Raw genomic sequence first — 20,119 nt, forward strand, 5'->3', positions numbered from 1 at the left:
CAGCTCTTTTTGTCCTGTTCTCGATTCACATATATGTTATTTAACATGTTTGGTTGAATAGAATATTCTTGCTGATGTCAACAGTGCTGTATTTTTTCTTCTTTTTATAGTCCCTCCACTTACAAACATGCCCTTGGAAATTCACTTATGAAGAATTGCGGTGGTTTGTCAAGTCCACGCTGTGCAGATTTGGATTTGGCCAGGGGGAAACCTCAGGGCACATCTTAAAAACACAAATTTTAAGACATGCTCCTCTCTTCTCTTGTCTGTTCTTTTAGAGAGCTTACATGGTCTCATCTTCACAAATGTAACATTTTTTCTGTGTAGATACTTTAAGAGATTACTGCAAGTACTGTGTTATACATCTATGCAAGTGGGATAATCTTTTATTAATTTTCTTATCTTAGCTTTAAAGTAATTTGGACTTGTTTTTAGTGTAAAAGGATTGACTAATGCTGACTATGTAAGACTATCTGTCTTTATCCATATAAATGTCATATATAAATGTAAACATGTACAAATCAATCCATATGAATGACCTTAGTTAGCAGTTCTGTTAAAACCCCCCCCTTAAGGCTACACAAAGGCATAGACAAGATGGAGATGAGAGCAAAACAACTACAGAAAAAAACACATTAGATAGCAACTTCTGGCACTGCCCAGTGGGGAGTGTAAAGGGCAGTATGCCTCTAATGCAGAGCATTATCAGAGCATAGTGGCAGGGTGACTAATGACCCACAGTGCTCTCAATTATTATCACTGGCACACATACACACACACACACCATATGATTCATTCAGGTTCCGACTGTGGAGAGGCATGACTCAGCCGCACTCAAAGGCAGCTACACCAATATTTCCATCTCCATCTCAATTTCCCAAGACCTGTGGACTCCTGGTCTAAATGAGGACATCAGCACTCTAGGAAATAGGTTTGTCCCACTGAAAAGCCACCTCAGTGCAGCACAAATTAGCTTTCTGCCCTGCCGCATTCAATGTGAAAATAGGTCTCATTAATTTCTTGGGTCACATCCTTCATCACACCTCAATCTTGCATCATTCATAGGCTATTTCCTTTTGCATGGCTTTTACCTTACTCGGGGTGGCTGTAAGGTCAGTCGCTGATTGTCTAATTTACTGAAGATGTCACAGAGTCAGCATCACCTAGCACCAAGCACAACCGTGTCTCCATGGAGAGTGTGCTGTGATAGTAATATAAAGTCATCTTTCTGTCCAGTGTTAACTATCTGACTTATAGTACTGTATATTACCTATTTTGCATATTTAGCCAATAGCTATTCATCTGAGAGCTTAATGATAATTATCAGACACTGATTGACTTGAACACATAAGCTATTACCTCTGTCACCCTGTCACCCAGAAATCGTATTTTATGTTGAAATTTTATCTCGCGCTTCCCACATTTTTCATCATTTGATTGTCCTTTCGCAAATCCGTCTCCTCACAAAAGCAGCCCTATTTATCTTTTCCACCCATAATTGTGTGCAACCTGGAGTCCAAGGGAGAAGAAGAAAATTACTGAGCAATGAAAGAGTGATGTACATGCAGTTAATGTGGAAATCATCACTGCGAGTGATTTAAAATCAAGGCTTAATTACAAATATTTGACAAATGAAGTCAAATTGGACAGCGCTAGGCTGGCAGCTTTATATCCGAGTTGCCAGACGAGGCCTCTGAGCTCCAGCCTCCAGTCTGGTCGGCTTGCAGACAGCCAGCCTGCAGATTCAGCCTGCAGCCCCAGGAGAGTCTTCCATCCTGCTGCGTCTGCTCTTCTCCCTCCACACACGCATCCATCCTGCCTGGTCGGCCTGTCAAACCCCGCGTCTCCCTCCCCCCCTTCCTTTCCTCCGTCATTCCCTCCCCCCTCCTCTATCCCCCTCTCTTCCTCCGCTCCACTGGGCTTGTGAAGGTGAGCCAGTCCCCAGTGGCACTACTGTACAGATTGCAATGCTTCCTCTTCAAATGGAGGCTGCTCTCTTGTGAATAACCATATAAAGAGTGTTTGGGCTGCTCCTTGTCTTCCTTTTCCTATACTTTTTTGTTTGGTTATTTCCATCTATTACCACAAACTTATCTTTGGATGTCTTTATTATTTAGTCTCTGTCCTGCTCTCAGGTCGGATGTTCTTGACCGTTACTAAAGGAGGCGCATGCTGCTCCGTCTGTCAGTTAAGAGCAAGGCTGACAAAAAGAAAGCACTCCCTGAGGTTTGAGGCCAGTTTGGTGACAGCTGTCATCCAACCGCTTGTCTTTAAAAGCTCTTTTTTTTTGAGCAGGGCATGCGAAGGAATAATGAGTGGTACGAGGAATGCCTCAGTATAGCTTTGAAGCGACACACAGCACGTGTGTATGTGTGTGTGTATGTGTGTGTGTGTGTGTCTGACATTTTCTTCTATCTGTAGAGAGCCAAAGTCTCTCAACCCTACTTCCAGGTTAGCTGCTGTTCCATAAGCTTTTGTTGCTCTGTGGAAGAGACAGTTTCTTTCATCATACTTTATGAAAAGCTGAACCATGTTTCTTGGGTTCTGTTCACATATATAGTAGATATTTAATACTGTAGTGGCTTGTGAGATTTCAACACTTATATTCACTTATCTTTTCAACACTTACTTATTATCATTTTAACAATGATAAAAGACAAATTTTGTTTGTTATTCAACAGTTACCACTTTCATGAGGCTTTTACAGCACTTCTGTGGCAAGGACTCATGGGATATGTTATGGGTGCTAATGAAATTATGGTTGTTTTATCCCTCATTAAGTGAAGAGTTGCTTACATTTGTACTAGCCCGCACAGTAATTGATACTGATTAAGCTTTGAATATGGGCAGAAAATGCCAGGCTCTGATGTGCAAATAGATGTGTCTCCTTTCAGCTCTTTACAAAATGAACACTATCTGAACATTTTCCTCATGTGCACATGAATGCCTTGGTGAGCATGGATGTTATCTGGCCATCCTGCTACAGCAGGTGAACCCATTGCTTCTCCCTTTGTGTTTGTGCAGGTTTTTGGAGATTATTATCACTTCAGGCATCATGCCGTGGAGAAGAGGGCTTTGTCTGGCCACAGGGGGATACACATCAGACTGCAAAAAGAACCACAGGTAAGACCGTTGTCAGCTCTCACACAGCTCATTGCAGCACTCCATGTTGGCAACAAAAGGCCAAAAGACAGATTGGATTACACACAGAAGAGTGTGTATATCACAAGAGAAAAAGGATGCCAACATCAATGACAGCTTGTCAAACTCTGTATTCTTTGCAGTCCACACTGATCCTTTCGTCTGTCCCCCTGACCCGTTCAGAGGTGCTACATAGCTGTAAGCCTAAATACACAAAATAAACCCTCCCAAACAACAGCACAGCTGGGAAGCTCTCGGTTTGGTCTTGTTTTTTCTCTCGCCTTGTAAAATCATTATTTGCACATACATTTTAAGAAGATAATTTGCATTCATCTGTCTAACATCCAAAAACAAGGACATTTTCCATCCCTGAATGTCATCTTCATTTGGACATCTGGTTCTGAATTTGCACACAGCCCAAACACCAATTTATATCTGGCATACTGTAACTCTGCATAATCTCAGCTACTGTGTATACCAGATGTAGTTTATTCGGTATGTAAATTCCAACATAGCAAAATAATCTTTTTTTCCTACTAGCGATTAAGAGATAAGCAGTCTCACATCACTAGACATATATCCATACAATGTTTATGCTGTTCCTACACAGGAGAATGGTCTGGCAGTATCTACCACCATTCTGTTGTAGGTGAAAAAACAACAAAAACCAAATTAAATTAAACTCTTGTCCAGTTTGGTATCAGGTATCAAGTTATTTCCTCACAGACAGTGACTTTGAAATGGCAGCGAAAGCCTGAAGAAAGACAAGAGGACGGCAAAATGCATCAGTCAGCCATTGAGAGATCTTGTTTCATATGTTTCGTTGTGCATAAAATGGTAATTAGATGTGAAATTTATAGATTATTACAATGCTGTCTTATGAAGGCAGCAAAAGATATGCTAATACAACAGGCCTGTGTGAAAAACTTAATTTTACCCACTATCATGAGCTCCCTTTATTTAGGTTGTATTATCTAATCAGTAATACACAGAGGAGACCTTGTAAGAAACTAAGAAAACACACTTTTCAAATGATCTTTATACTGCTTGAGTTTATGTGTGGGAGGCAAGAAGTGTGACAAATGTAAAGCCTAATATGAAAAAAATGAAGTCTGAGAATGTCATAACCTTTTGCAAGCTGTGTTCATGGTCTTTGCCGCTTTTATTCACACCTGAGCTGAGTGAGCACAATGCCACTCTGGTCTGAGTAACAAAACGGGATTCTACACAGACCTCACTGTGAATGTTTTTTATTGTTTACCAAAAATCAGTGTAGAAAATGGTTTTCAATAAAAAACAGCGACAACAGTGGATCACTCTTGAGTACCAGAAGGACACGATTTCTGAGAAGATGCATGGCTGTCGTTTTCAAGTGTTATGATTTGATGCTTTGAGTGTCACAAACAAAATGCACTGCACCTCATTGTACAGTAAGGGGATGTTGACAGAATTTTCTGGGGCAAAGATCTCAAAACCGTTTCAAAAAATAAAATAAAATCTATTCACGTGGCTATATACCGCACTACTTGTAAAGGAGACAATATGTTTCTTTGTGATTTGGATGAACTGACCCTTTAAAGAGCAACTTGCAGGTTGGAAAATCCATTGAATCAATGTGTAGGAAAATGATGTAGGAACAAGATTTGCTTAAAAAATATACTTATATATACACTACAGTGACTTCTGGAGTCATTTCTATGAGAGAATTTTACTTCTACATCTAAATAAGTCGAACCGGAAGTGACGTAAGAAAAGGGAGTACTGCCAAGTTGAATGATAAGAAATGAATGGATCTCAAGGCTTGTTCTGACACTGAAGAGGTTGTAAATGTTTATTCATATGCATATGACAGACCACAGCCTTATAATTATGAATATGCAAGGCATCCAAGAGACCAGGAACAGACCAGGATTAATAGGAATAACGGTCAGAGGAGAGAAATGAAGTTGTGTTGTGAGGAGAACCAGTGGAGAACTGAGCAGGTGTCTTGGTGAATGAGTGGCGTTAGCTTATAGATTTATACACGTATATATTTATGTGTGTTAGCTAATGATATCTAATACTGTGTTCACATCACAACATTGCAAATTTTGCTATCATGTATCAGACCATAACAAAACTAGTATTGTTACTTACCCATAACAGAAACTAATGCGCAAGCATCACTACGTTTTACAGTGCGCTGCTGTTACATCAAGAGCGGGAGAGAGAGAGAGGCAGATTGAGAGAGAGCTACATTTCTGATCAAGGTTTTTCATAGGATAACAGAGGAAGTTACAAAGGGTTTCAATGACCTCATTTAGGTGACAATTAATACATGTTATAACAATAATAACCAAGTGTTTGGATGTATTAAAACGTTTTATGCTGTTAAGAGCAGCTTCATAATTATCAAACAGACGGTGCATCAATGGATAGGCCTACAAGCATCAGCAGCTAATACTAATAACTAATAACTTAACAAATCTATATAAAGAAAACCTATTAGTACATTCTGATATTCTCCAACTGCATTAAGAGTCAATTAAATTATGTTATATAAAACAAATGCAAACCAATGTTTAATCCCACCACCAAATTTCAAAACACTAACTTGGAAGTTACTGTCACCATCAAACTGATCAATAAGCGTTTTAATACATAGAGTAACAGTAGACAACCACTGACCTATAAATACTGGTATGAAATATACTATATCTATTTTTGACTAGAATCAGGTAAGACATACAAACATACTGAATGTAAGTTTTTAAATTATATATCTGGATGTGTCTAAACATATATGGTCAAACGGAAAAATACCAATTAACCCTTTTAAAACAATTAGAAAGCATAGAGCGGATACATCATAGCTGCACAATGCTTAATTAGCTATTTCAAAATGTTTCACTCTGCATCTGGCTCTACATCGAAATACACACAGAGATACACAATCATGAGACAGTTTATTTTATTTAATTACCATGAGTAAATAGTGAAAATGTTAAAAAAAATACCCCATCACTCAATTATTCATGATCTAAATTTTCCCCCAAATTTCATATAAATCTCTTACCAAGTTTCAAATATAAATAAATAAACAACAAAGCAAATGAGTCAATCTGAAACTGAAAGTGTAACCTCCTGGTAAATATGAGTATAAATTATAGAATTAATCTGACTTGTAAAAATGTCAAACTCAAACCAAGAACCACAACATCTGTGCTGGTTTTCACACCAAAGTCCTGTGTTAAACCATCAAGGCCGTCGTGTTTGATGATCTGCTGGAAAGGGACCCTGGACCAGTGGAGGACAGCGCAGCGCTGCTGCCTTGTAGACTCTTTGGTGACGTTGAGTAGTCTTTCCTCAGAGACTCCATCAGGGCTGATGCATATGCTGGGGGAGATAAAAATATTTAGATCACATTCAGTGATTCAGTGATATAAGATTTAATACATGCACTGACCCAAATAATAAATTCGATTAAATAACTGACTGAAATTGCTAACTGGTTGATGATGGCTGGCCTCCGCAGCTTCAGGTCCTCCACTCCCTCTTCATGCCTGCATCCAAAGCCTCCCTGGACCAGTTTCAGAACAGAAACAACATGTTGAAAAGAAAATGTTAGACATAAAAAAAAACAGCCAATTTAAACTAAACTACAAACATCAGGATACACTTTTTACCAACATGCCAGACATGAAAGAAATGTTTTTTTCCTTCTGGACACAACACTTTTTAAAGATGTGGGATATCAAAGGAATTGAAGGTGTTTACATGATGCTTAGAAATCATCAGATGCTGCTGAGCAATCAGCTGGCACACCTGGTATTTATTAGCCGTTTCCTGACATCTCTTCCTGCTCCTGAGGATGGTTTCAAATTTACACAGAAAGCTTGAAATGCAATATGCATCTGTCCCTCTTGAGAGTAACTCTTATTTTACATAACAGTGCAACATCATATATACACTATTATGCTGGAGAAAATGGTGACGGTCGATCATTAATAACTGTGTGATATAGAACAAATGGAGCTAACATTAGATATGAGAGGACCTCAGAGACACCACCTCTCATTACTGCAGAATCTCCCAAAACCTCATATCATAGCTACATAACACCACCTGAGAATAAAAATTACAAATGTTTTAGCTGAGCAAACAGAAAGTCACCAAGCTATGTAACAGTACACCAGGATCCTGTGTCAGATAAGTTGATAACTAACGTCATGCCGTGTCAAATGGTAACCGCATTTACAAAATAGGATGCTAACAATGTTAGCTAACTAACATTAGCATTATCCCTCGTCAGCTAGTGGTTGTACAGGTTAGTTACCTAACAACAATAAACATTCATCAGGTGTTACTTCTCAATTCAAGCCAGCATGCTGATTTGGAAGTTGAAAACATTAGAAACAAGGATTTACCAGAACAGTTCATGTCTTCGTGGAGCTGAATCTCTAATCTCTGGTTGGCGCGGAGCTGCTGCTGAAGGCGGAGTTGATGAAGCAGCTCACCGTAAGAACCGCACCAGCTATCAACCTCACAGAGTCCTGGCTTTCACATCCCATCCTGAACTTCATCATATCACAAATAACATAACCCTCCTGTCTAAAATGCACTCGCATACAACCGTGCTCTTCCATCACACAGGCAGAGGTGAAGTCTGTCTCTTCACCTGCACGAAAATTAGCTGTTGCTTTTCCTGCAAGGAAAGTGAACTTCAAGCCCTTACAGGCTGGAATTTGTGTAGCCTGCACGAATACAATTATTCACGATGAAAAATGGTAAAAAGCAAAACAAAACTAGGGAAAAAAATACAAATTCACTAAATGACAACCACTCAGACTCATTAGTACCTATTACCGCACAGTGTACCGCAGATGCATTGTTGAAAAAAAAAAAAAGCTTGCCTTAAGGGCACTGCTCAAAATGCAAACTTTTCTGTTTTCTGTTTAATGTCTAGTTAAACTAATAGAATCATACATTAATCTTTCACAGGATAATTTTCATTCATAAACTGTAAATCCAGTAAAAAAAAAATTCAACCAGAAAGTTTTGAATCTGCCATTTGATTTTGGTACTGTGTTTGACCACAATGACAATCATGGAACATCATTAGTTTGGTCTTGCGTTTTTTTTTTTTGTTTGTTTTTTTCAGTTAAAATCATCACACAATCAAGCCTCTTCTTCACCTTAAGATTTTCCCCATTGTTGTCAAAGCCAAACTGATCAGCGAGCTAGAATTACTCCTTTTTTTTTTTTTTTACAGTCAACTCAGACAGCAGCAGTAAAAGGCTATGTGCATACACGAGCAATGTAGCCACCCGCTCTTTCAACGCTTCTGCCTCCTGACTCATTAACAGGCTGCTGCCATGTTTGCATTGCAAGCACCGGAGGCAGCAGTGGTAGTTGTTGCTATTTAAAAGCATCTTAAGAGTTAACTGACAAGTGCTAAAAAGGGGGCAATTATGAAGTGAGAACAGACTTGGGCCATCTGTATCAAGGTGGCCCTGCCAAGTAGAGCTCAAGGACTACTCTCTAGCTCTTCCTGAGTCCAAGTCCAAATGGCTGAGGAGAGGACTGATGTGGTCTGACAAGTGCAGAGTCCCCAAGACATCATTAGTGAGATATGGTGACATTCGCTGAGGCCAGTGGTGTCAGGGGTCAGGTTAAATGGACGTTAACAAGGCTCTGAGAACATATGGGTTCAGAGGTGTCTGCCTGGGAGCTGGGAGTGTACTATAGCACTCAGATGGCTATAAGATTTGCTTTGAGATCTCCAAAATCAACAACAAATGAGATTCAATGTAGGCAGTGACAGAGGCTGGGATTTTGTCGTTGTTACTGAGGAAGATGTAATGACGGCCAGTACTGAATTTTAGAGTTATATGCAATGTTGAGGGACAGAGTGCAGAAGAAACTCTAAGCAAAACAGTTAAGAAACAGTCAATCGAAACTTGATGTTCTTCTAATAAGTGGCTGGCAAGGACCGGAGTTAATCTGGAAGATGGAACGTGGGGTTTACTGTATTCCTAGGTTATCTATTTCCTTTATTCTGTATATGTCATATGGCAATGCCAAATGAGAAAGCTGGAGCCCCAACAACAGGACCAGAGAGATAAAGCCTTATCTAATATGAAGACATTTTTGACAGAATAGATTACATCTCATTCCATCGTCCATATCGCATCATCTCAGTCAGAATGTCAGTAGTTCAAGTTAACACCACACTTGAACCTCCAGCTATTCAGGGCATTGGGTTTCTGGCTAAAGAACAACAGTTTGCCCCCAAGTTACCTACCCACCCACACACCAAAGCAACAGATCAAACCTCAGGCAAAGCATGACCACTGCCAAAAAACAACACAGCATAAGCGAGTGGGTTTGTGTTGACATGTATTTATTTATGTGCATTTGTATATTCATATGTTTGTGTGAGACCATCGTGATCCCTGAAAAAAATGAGAAAGAAAAGGCTCTGCTTCACCTGGGTAAAAAAAAACAGATTTAAAAGGCAATGAAAACATAATGGTTGGATTTGGATTAGTCAGTGCAAAGCTTTGAGCTTGTTACAGTGTTTCCTTTTTTGTAATCCGGTCGCTGTCTCTCACATTACCTCCATTGTCTCTTTTCCTCAGCTCTCTGGTGCTAACATGCTGCTTATCACCATCCCCTTTGAATAATCACACAGTGGCAAGATGACATTGGCAGCTGCATAAGCTTTTACCATTACGCTTGCAAGGGTTGTTTGTCATCTCCTCTCCACACCCCACACCTTCTCTATGAGGGAAAGTAATCGATTTGTTTTGGGGTGGTTGCTGTTGGTTTTGAACAAACTGCAGTGTAAGGCAGCTTAATGCATGCTGTGTTTTGGAGGGACTTTATACTACACCCCTCTTCCTCTCCCTTTCTCTCACAGTCTTGCTACAGGGTTAAGGCTGATTTATGGTAGGTCGCTCGACACTTTTGATAAGTGTCGCTCAACAAAGATTAAAGAGTTGCGCAACATTCTCAATTTATGCTTCAGCAAAAGGTTTCAGGTGTCTGCATGTATCCAGCTAGCTTGTTTATTTACATTATATCATCCTCATCAGGATTAATTACATAAGGACGTTTCAAGTTATCTAAAGTTACAGACCAAAATTTCAATCAGTTCAGTGAAAACTACAGTCTCCATGGTGACATTAGTATCACTACCAAATCACATTGCGTGACAAATGATATGATGGTGTCATAACAAAATTCTTCAGGTGTGCAACATGAAAGGAAAGTGTCGAGCGACACTTTTTTGTGGCGAAAATACGTCATTTCTGTTGAGCAACAATTATCAAAAGTGACCAGCGACCTGCCATTAATCAGCCTTTAGTCTCTGGTTGTAAGAGTGCACTGTATCTTCAGGTGCTGTTAAAGGACCAGGCTGTTGATATACTATATTTTTGTTATTGTCAACAAATCCCATAAAAAGACCTAAACCTTTCAACTTAATCAAGCCTATCTGTGCCTATCAGGCTCAAGCCCAGTTGTTCCTACTGAAGACGTCAATGGTCAATGAACAGGGCAGGAGGAAATAGTGCATTCGTTGGGGACTGTTTTCACTGGCGGATTTGGTGCACTAGCAAGTATTTATGACACTAGAACGGTGTATGTGGGACAGACTCAAAATAAACTGCAGTGCCCATATTCATTATAATGAAGGAACATGTCAGCCAGTGCATATGTGTGGCGCTTTTAATAGTCTGGACAATAAAAGAGGTCTATAGCAAGTTATAAGCTATATCAGGCTTTGTTAGTAGGATTAATCAATCACTGGTTTTGTTTTTGTCATTGGACCGGTTGATGATAAGACAAATAAGGAACATCACCAGGATTATCCTTCAACATGTCTTATTTCTCCAACTGTGGAAACACGTAGGCCTGGATCAAAGCAGAGGCTGTTTTTCTACCGGTTTCTCTGCATTACACAACAAGACCAGCACTGCTTCTCCTTAGTCATCATATGTGAAAGCCCTCAGGACACAGTGCAAGAGATGGAACAAATAGTATATTGCTCAAGAGGATTACTGGCTTAGCCCATGTGGAGACCTCCTCCTTGTGTCATGATTGTTTCTCTGTGCGGTTGTATATGCCCACTGTTCTGTTCTGTCCTTGTCCCAGACCTCAGGGTGATACTTATTTCTCTGTGTTGTAATTAGTCCTCCATCAGTCACTTGGTCTCCAGGAAGATATGGATTAGGCTATACGTTTTTTTTTTTTTCTCAGTGCTTCAGAGTGGCTAATCTGGCTGTTGCGGAAAATATTACACAGTTTGCCATAATTAAAAAGACTGCATTACATTACATTCATTATGATTTAATGTCGGTTTTCTTAAGATGATGTTATAGGTTGTGAGCTGAATGTGCTAATGTTTAATTTGCATTAATTGACTTTATAAAGTAACATTATAAAGTCAATTAATGCAAATATAAAATATAAAATGAAACACTGAAAAGCTAATGAGTTTTACAGTATATATCCGAAGTTAGATGGCTGTATCCAGAACGTCTGATTCATGTCTCAGTTGTTGCCTTGATAATATTATGGTGTGCAGTGGGCAGAGGTGCAATGAGGTCAGTTATAAATGTAATGAGATGAGATAAATGTTAATTAGTCTAGGGTCACTTGAATAAGGTTAATGGCTTCATTCTCTAAGGCAAAGTTTTCAACGAGGTTAGCAGTTACACAACCCTCTGTAGCTGTGCTGAACACATTTTCATTCAGACCACGCAGTTTGTACAACCACATAATCATAAAATCAAGCAAGTAGAGAAGCCTCACCACCAAAAACAGCTCTGACAGCAGCAAGGAAATTGCCAAAAAGGAAAACCCTTCCAAAAGACATACTGAAGTACTTAAACAGCAATAGAAAAGTTGTCCTTTCAGAATTTACCAGGCATTGTCAAGAAAAATTCACATATTTAGACACACTTCATTTGAGTGTTCCTGATACACAAGTGGAACCAGTTTAAGCTTCATTACCTTCAACAAAAAATCAAATAATGCATTAATTACTGAGAGTGATAATACACAACAGCATGTGCTGAAACTGCCAGAAGAATTATTTGCTATTGTGTCGTTTTTTCCACAAGGATGTTTGGAATTGTTTTTGTAACTTCAGAAACAATATATGTATAAAATGACATTTACTATGTGTGATATTTGCATTTACTGTCACCCTGTCCTACCAGGCCTGAGCATATCCCAGCAGCCTCCAGGACTTCAAAGGCCCCTACAGTCACCACTTTCACTCTTCAACTCAGGAATGAAATAAATTAGATTTGCCTCTCAACTCTGCCTCTCTTTCTAGTTATTACTTTTTGAACACAGCTGGGGCCATATTTTTCCACATCTACAGTCTGTGGGACATTGCAATTGTTGAAAAATTAGAATATTAATAATGACATAATTGCATGTGAGGATAACTGTGTAAACTCTGAATTTTCTCTGTTCGTGTGTGTGTGTGTGTGTGTGTGTGTGTGTGTGTGTGTGTGTGTGGGAAACCCAGGTTCTATGGGCAGAGCAGCAAGTGGTGAAAAAAAGGAAGAAGAGGGACGTCTATGAAGACCCGACAGACCCAGATTTCCCCAAGCAGTGGTACCTGGTGCGTAATGGTCTCTTATCTTTATATCCTAGGTCTTATTAGGCTGTTATAAAGGCTATATGTTGAAAAATTATAACACAAGGGTTTTGTTTGTTTGTTGGATAACTTAAATATCTGGAATGACCAACTCAAAATTCAAAATGTCAGATATACAGTATATCTGTAATTATTCTAAACTGGGATTGATTGTCCAATTTGCAGCAACATGTTTATTGCTGTATTAAAGCCACGTCTTTGTAGTACTACTAACAAACAAATAAGGCAGGTACAGTGTCAGTAGAAGATATAATGATTTTTTCATCTGTTTGTATTCCATTTAGTATGCCACTTCAGCTTTTGAAGCTATGAATAATGACCTTCTCTACATTCAGATTTGTCAATAGCAAATTGATGTCTTGGATGTTTTTCAGTTTCTGCACTGCAATTATTTCTGATTAATCCTTATTCAGCCCTGTCCAAGCAGTACAGCACTCAATACTTTCAGCTCTGCAGAAGCTTGTGAGATTGCCTGATTTAAAGATGTAGTAATTATCACAGTGGCAGGAGTTAATAATTAATTTTCCTTGTGGTCAGTCAGATAAGCATAAATTGAACTGTTGTCTTTTGGACTAACCCCGTAGGTTAAATCAGCCTCAGCACCAACACAAAGTTTTGTGACTCATATGTATAATGCAATGCATCCAAGGATGCTGGGGTGAATTTAAATTAAATGTCAGGACAGATCCACTACTAAACTGTATCACCTGTGAAACATTGCATAGCAAATGGTCCTGGCGCTGTGTCTTCTTCCTTCTTCACAGCTTTTCTCAGAGATGCTTCAATTTGCCCTAATCTCCCCCTTTTTTTCCTTTTTTGTATGCACAAAACCTGTCACTGCAAAGGATTAATGACAACATTGACTATCCCCGACATAAATCACCAGTGAATAGCAGTTGTGCAACCACCTCTGCCATTCAGCATTAGACCTCTAATCATCTGAGGGCTTAAACCCCTTTTCTCCTATTTAAAGTATTTTACACAGCTCTGACTTGAAAACCAAAGAAAGATGGTTGAGCTTAAGGCATATGCCATCAATGTAGATGTTTTGTCTTCGTAGTATAACCAATTTATTTTATTCAGACTCTGTTTATGTTGCTTTATTTGGATATGTGGTTGTAGAGATGGACCCCATTAGTCTGTAGCAAACAGTTACTTATAGTGTGTATTGAATGGTGTCTATGCCAGTTCGAAGCTACCTGCATTCTGGCACCACACAGGAGTGAACATGTGTGATTTATGCCCTGTGGTGAAAAATCTGCTGGAAACCGGGGGCAGAAAAGGTTGACTGTGCCTTCCCAATCTTCCATCTATGCGTTCTTGTCTGTAACCATCTCCTCCACCACTCACTCCATACTTCTCACAGTATGCATTTTCATCGAAATCGTGCTTTTTACCACTCTGTATCCCATATTTCTCTCCCTTCCGCTCTTCTCAGTGCTTACAGGCTGTTATTTCTTCTGCAAGAGAGGAAGATGCTCTCACTGAGATTTTTGACCTGCAACAGGTTGTTTTTCTGACAGCGTAACTAGAGTAGGACGCTCACAGCGGGCAGCTCAGCCTGAGGAGGCTGACATGTCAGAATGATGCATTAAAATTGGATTTTAAGTGTTCATAACCCACCTATGACATTGCTTTTCATGCTTCGGTGTTTATTTTTATATTGGGCATTTCTGTTTTCATTTGTAACATTACATTTTGCTGGGAGTAAAAGGTTTTTCATTTCAGCTGTTCTCACACTGATACACCTGTTCTGTCGGACGTGTCAGTCACAGCAGATTGGCAGCTGAATAAAAGCCTTATGTCTCCTCCAGTCAACTCCAACCCATCAGGACCTAAACACCAAATTAGCCTGGGCTCAGGGCTACACAGGAAGAGGCATAGTGGTGACTATCCTGGACGACGGCATTGAGAAAGACCATCCTGACCTCATCATCAATTATGTAAGTCCAAAAAATACAAATCAGGGAGTAAAGTCACATTATTAAGGACCCTCCCCATTTGTAAACAGTATTTAGTTACTGAATATTTTCAGAGAATAAGCTGGCTGATGACAATTTAGGACTAATGAGTGCATAACAGAAAGATGAAATCATATAATTGGTGTCTTAACCTTTTTCACGTCTCCTTTAGGACCCTGAGGCCAGCTATGATGTTAATGACGGAGACGCCGACCCTCAACCAAGATACACGCAGCGTAATGAGAACAGGTATTTTGGCAGCGAACACAACAATCTGGCAGCACCAGTGGCTAGGAACTGATCTTAACAGCTTCACAATGAGCTTTCAAACACGTAAAATTTGGCAAACAGGCTCAGACATGATTAATTTTATCGTCAGCCTGAGCAAGCACATTCATAAACTGACAAATAAATTAGACTGGGATTTTCTGTTTTTATCAAACAATGCTTGTCCAACCCTTGTTGTTTTTGACGTTGCACTAGCTTCTTTTTATATATTAGATGACAAGGAATGACACTGTTGAGAAAGCACCATGTCAATACGGCTTTTGGTCCAGTGCTGTTGGCTGAACCTTTACATTTAGAAACCAATTATATAAAGTTTGAAAGCATTGGTGCAGTCATACGGCAAAGTCCCAAAAGAATGTTTCTTTTTTTTTTTTTTTTTTTTTTTTTTCTTGCCTCCATACACGAGCCAAGCTGCTGTAGCTGCATTTCAAGGTCCAGCCCATACAGCCTTAGAGCCACTTTGGCACTTATTTGTTGTTTATACAATACTTGTTTACTTGCCCTCAGTGATTCATGCTCTTCCCTTCCAGTCTTTGGTGATCGCATTAAAACATGTTCGCCCCAGTTTAATGATGGAACACTAAAGCTCTAGCGAGGGTGAATCCTAAACCTTCAGCCCCTCCCTCTCTCTGTTTCTCCAAACGCTATGGTCGTCTGTCTGCCTTATTCCAATCCCCCTGGAGCAGATGAGAAGCTACATCCCGCTTCTGAAATGCACAGCAGGATTTGTCTCAAATCTCTCTATTTCTGGGATGATTGCCACAGAGTCTTTTGGTCGTTGTTTGTTGTTTGTTTTTCTTCTTTATTTTGGTTTCAGAGCACACCATCCACTTGCAGTCGGTCAGGGGAGAATCTTAATAAGCTTAACAAGTTTTCATGAGATTGTAGAAACTATTGTATGGAAATAGAATTGCTTCTGCGTTGTTGTTGTTCTGATGTGAACTTTTAGGCTGTTTATCTTTCTAAACCGTTTCCTTTTTACAGGTAGCATTATTTGTCTTTCTGTCCTATACTGAATGATCTTTTCATACTGTATTTATTTATTTTGAAAGAGGTTAGCATCAGCAAGTTTTTGAGCTGAGGCCTTGTTTCTTGTCCTTGCCGAAAGCATGAGCAGCCATGCAGAGCGACCCCAGCCCTTTCTGTCATTGTAAAGTAGATCCCACTCTGTCCTGCTGATGGAACAAAGCACTACTGGAGGGGATTACTCCTTGCTTCTGGTTCACTTCAGCTCTCCAACTGCACCAAACTATTACTTCAGAAAGACACATACGCATCATAAAAATAATAAAAAATAATTTAAATTTACACTCACACACACCCTACTACTCATGTCAGTCGAATTTTCCAGAGCAATTATCTTGGACCGGATCAATTTATGGGTGAATGAAAAGCAAGGATGTGTCTGTGTCTACAGCGTGGAGCTGCGGTGTTTGGAATGACCTATGGACAAATTATATCCAACGAGTTATGTAAATCACCACAGAGTTATACTGGCCGACAGTGAGTAATGCTCACAACCCCCCTCACAATGAGATTATATGAATATATTCATAGGACAACAAAAAGCAGAGGAGAGCCGGAGGCGGGTATTTTCCATAGCCATGAAGGCCAGTTCATTTGTGCTGATGACACGCAAGGAGGATTTTTGAATTCACTTTCTCAGGCTGTGTACTCTTAAGTTGACAGCTCTGGCAGGTATTGTTGAAGTGGGTACAGGCTTAGTTGAAGGCTGGTTAAAGGCAGGCCAAGCAGGTAATCCATTTTGTTCTTCATCGTGACAATGTTTGTCTTTTTTTTTCTCTGCTTTCTTCCACTTCTCCTCCATTATGTCAGTGTGATATGGATGCTGAGAGTGGGCCCAGAGCAGCAGAAGATAGCAGGATTGATTTCACCTTCTGTCCTAGGATTACCTCCGTCACTATAGCTGCACGCTCTTTTTTTTTTTCCCCAAACACCTCAGTGAGTGACAGCAGGGCTGCCATCAGAATCATCATCACATATCATCCTCATATTAACACGGATATATTCCTATACCAATATACATTATATGATAATATGGCAAATCTTTGCAAAATCATATAAAAAATAAATAAACCTCTGTTCAAAGCAATGAGCTGTGTTCCACTGTTATGGATGATATGAGATCAAACTCTTTAAATGTGTCAAAAAATAAGCATTTTAAAACAAATTGTGATCATTTTACAGCTTGCTTAGAATCTTTCATTTGGACAAAAGAAATTTGTGGAGCAATAGAGTTATAAGATTGCACCACAGTCTAGTTTTTCTGTAATTTGAAACTCTAAAACAATAATGTTGAATTGTCACGTAACCCGTGGTGATAAACATACTACAGTTTATAATGCCTTCAGATTGTATAAAAAAATACCCTGTCACTGATCTCCACATTTTCATCTATAATGCCAAAACATGTTTAACTTGCAGATCTTTTTGAATCAGTCAATTCAAAATGTAAATGTCTTGAGTCAATAAGTTAATAGCAATACAAATTCAGATGAAGTAATACTCTGTTATATTTACTTTCCCGAGAGCCCTGGAGGAATAAAGGAACATTATCTTGCTGTGCTGTGTCTGTAACTGCTACCATAGGTACATACATCAGACCATATTCATTACACATCAAAACTGCACACTGCTGTGCAGATTTGTCATTTGCTGAGATGTGTGATAATGGTCATCGCTGTGTCTAGGCTTTGTACTCACCAGAGATCACTTGGCAGTGAGTCATTGTCATTTTCTGATAATAGACTTGAAGGTTGTCTTTCAGATTGTCTGTAGTACCCTTTATTAAATTCCGAAATGAATACAGACAGACAGAAAAATGGTTTTAATTTGTTAAAACAAATATGTATAACTAAACATATCGACTGACATGCTTACTGCTCCCTCGTCTTCAGGCTTAGACACACTGTGTTTCTTTCCATCGAACTTCCCTGTGGAGACCTATTAGCTCCTGTATGGAACTTTTCACAGGGGTCCATTAATTAAGATCCGCATGCCTGCACTGTGAGATTATGTAGTGACAAGCTTTATTAGAAAGTGATTGGCATGCTACACAGCCACATGTGTCCTTCAGTCTAAACTAACCCATCAGCAGCTAAGCTCAAGGCTAAGAAGATGAAGGAAGAGGTGTGGTAGTTAGTGTGGATGTTGGCATTGAGAACGACTAAGACAAGTGTTTGTATGCTTCTCTCACCCTGCTAGATTGCTCTGTCCTTGGTAGCATATAGCTTTTTGTTTCTCTGACCATGAAAGCGCCTCTTCCGCAGAAATTGACTGGATAGGAAAAATGGTTAATGCACCTGCACCAGTCACTGTAGAAGACACATCTTAAGTTAACTTTAATTTCTTATGACCTTAGTCAAGGTCGCACAGGCATCCTCTGAAGCAGATAAAAGCGAGAAACTTTGCAATTATTAAGCGGTAAAATATTAGGTTACTTTTAGTAGGCTACTTTACACTTTGAAAATACAGTGATTTATTCAGTGCAATCATCTTGAAAAGATTTTCATCCATCATCAGTGGTGTCCTGTTGAATAGACATTAATTTGTGTTTTTACCTCTTAGTTAATTGTAAAAATAGAGATGTGCCAGGGGACAGACCGGAGGTTAAATGTTTCTGTGTGTAATTGTCAAAGACATTAAAAAACATTAGTAGCATGATTAGTAGTTATAAGTAGTAAGTAGTAATAAGCCTCTGGAAACGTGGCTTGAAATTATAAAAATGCATATATGATATCAAAATTGAGTGTCTTATTAAGCATCTACAAAAATCTGAAAGAAAATAAACATTCATAACTAGTTAGAAAACTTAGCTCAGAAACAGCTCATTTGGCTGCTCAAACCATTTCTCAGGACTATTTATTACGTAATAAATTCCCTTGCTTAGCCCCGCCCAACTGCAACCCAGTAACAAAGGAAGGGAGAGAAACTTTCTAAAGAATTACATAAGCTATTTCAAAGGCTATGTCCTCATACTTTTTAAGTGTTTACTATATGCACATTATATCACAAATAACATAATTAATAGCCAATCATGGATTTGCCTTTCCAGGGGCTTTCCCATATTTTGTAACCAAGGTGTCTTATGTGTACTTTACTGACTAAAAAGAAATCTAATTTGAATTCTAACTGCAACATCAGAAAAAAATGGAAAATGGCAGTGGGGTTAAAGACTTTCTGCAGGCACTGTGTCCTTGGCTAGACACAGAGAAGTGGCTTCTAAGGCCTGAAAAGTAGCCTATTTATGTATGTGAATGCAAATGAAAATGCCTGGGGCCAGATGCATAAAAGTCTGTAGATTCATGACTAAAACTGTGTACGCACAAAGCCAGAAATATGCATACGCATTCTTCTCGTCAGATTTATAAAGCCATGCGTATGTTTTTTAAATCTCAGTCATAGAGGAACTGGGTGCACATGCACAAGCCTCATTTTAACCCCCCACAATTAGCCATGAATGGATGAAGACACACCCTGAACCAGCTGTGTTCATATCAATTCGCTGCCTGCTCCAACAGTCTGTACACCTGTCAATGAAACAGAGTTGAAAGAAGTAGTGCCATTTCACCAATTGTGTTGCATCGCCGAGGTTCTCCAACACAAGAACAGCTGTCATTACGCGCAACCATTACACATGGCTGTTCAACTCTTTTTACCGATCATATCATTAATTCATCACATGGATCTGTAAACCATTGTCGGCAGTGATATCTCAGAAATGTAATCAATGATTAGTTTGTAGCACTCAAATCTATACAGACTTTACAAGGTGTAACACAACTAAGGATAAAATAAAAAGAATATCAAGAGCAAAATAAACATTAATAAATGTGCCTTTGATTGGCATTTTACAAATCTCTGTGTAAAAACAAATAAAAATCACACAATGACTGCAGATGGTTATCAACCTAAACAATGTTTTACTAAAAGATTCCATCTTTCACCTTATATTTCATCTCCACCTCATCACACCACCCTTAGGAAACCATACGCACACATGGTTTTCTAAAGAATGCATGAGGTGAACACATTCTCACTGTAAATTCTGTAT

At 39.2% G+C, this 20,119-nt stretch overlaps 1 protein-coding gene and 1 long non-coding RNA gene across 3 annotated transcripts in view; one reads left to right on the top strand and one right to left on the bottom strand.

Annotated features, from left to right (window-relative positions):
* The window catches only part of furinb (furin (paired basic amino acid cleaving enzyme) b), an 81,412-nt gene that overhangs the window by 36,382 nt on the left and 24,911 nt on the right, over nucleotides 1–20,119 (top strand). For both annotated transcript variants that reach the window (XM_044357305.1, XM_044357306.1), the window contains exons 3-6: nucleotides 3,025–3,123; nucleotides 12,665–12,760; nucleotides 14,611–14,739; nucleotides 14,930–15,006. In XM_044357305.1, the coding sequence (XP_044213240.1) occupies nucleotides 3,025–3,123; nucleotides 12,665–12,760; nucleotides 14,611–14,739; nucleotides 14,930–15,006 (401 nt within the window). The remainder of the gene's footprint in view (nucleotides 1–3,024; nucleotides 3,124–12,664; nucleotides 12,761–14,610; nucleotides 14,740–14,929; nucleotides 15,007–20,119) is intronic.
* LOC122986177 lies at nucleotides 5,269–12,631 on the bottom strand. Its single transcript, XR_006404255.1, has 3 exons — nucleotides 7,548–12,631; nucleotides 6,617–6,700; nucleotides 5,269–6,516 (listed from the first exon to the last, which is right to left on the bottom strand). It is a non-coding gene; the product is annotated as an uncharacterized LOC122986177 (long non-coding RNA).

Source organism: Thunnus albacares, chromosome 7 (assembly GCF_914725855.1).
Source record: "Thunnus albacares chromosome 7, fThuAlb1.1, whole genome shotgun sequence".
Classification (NCBI taxonomy): Eukaryota; Metazoa; Chordata; class Actinopteri; order Scombriformes; family Scombridae; genus Thunnus; species Thunnus albacares.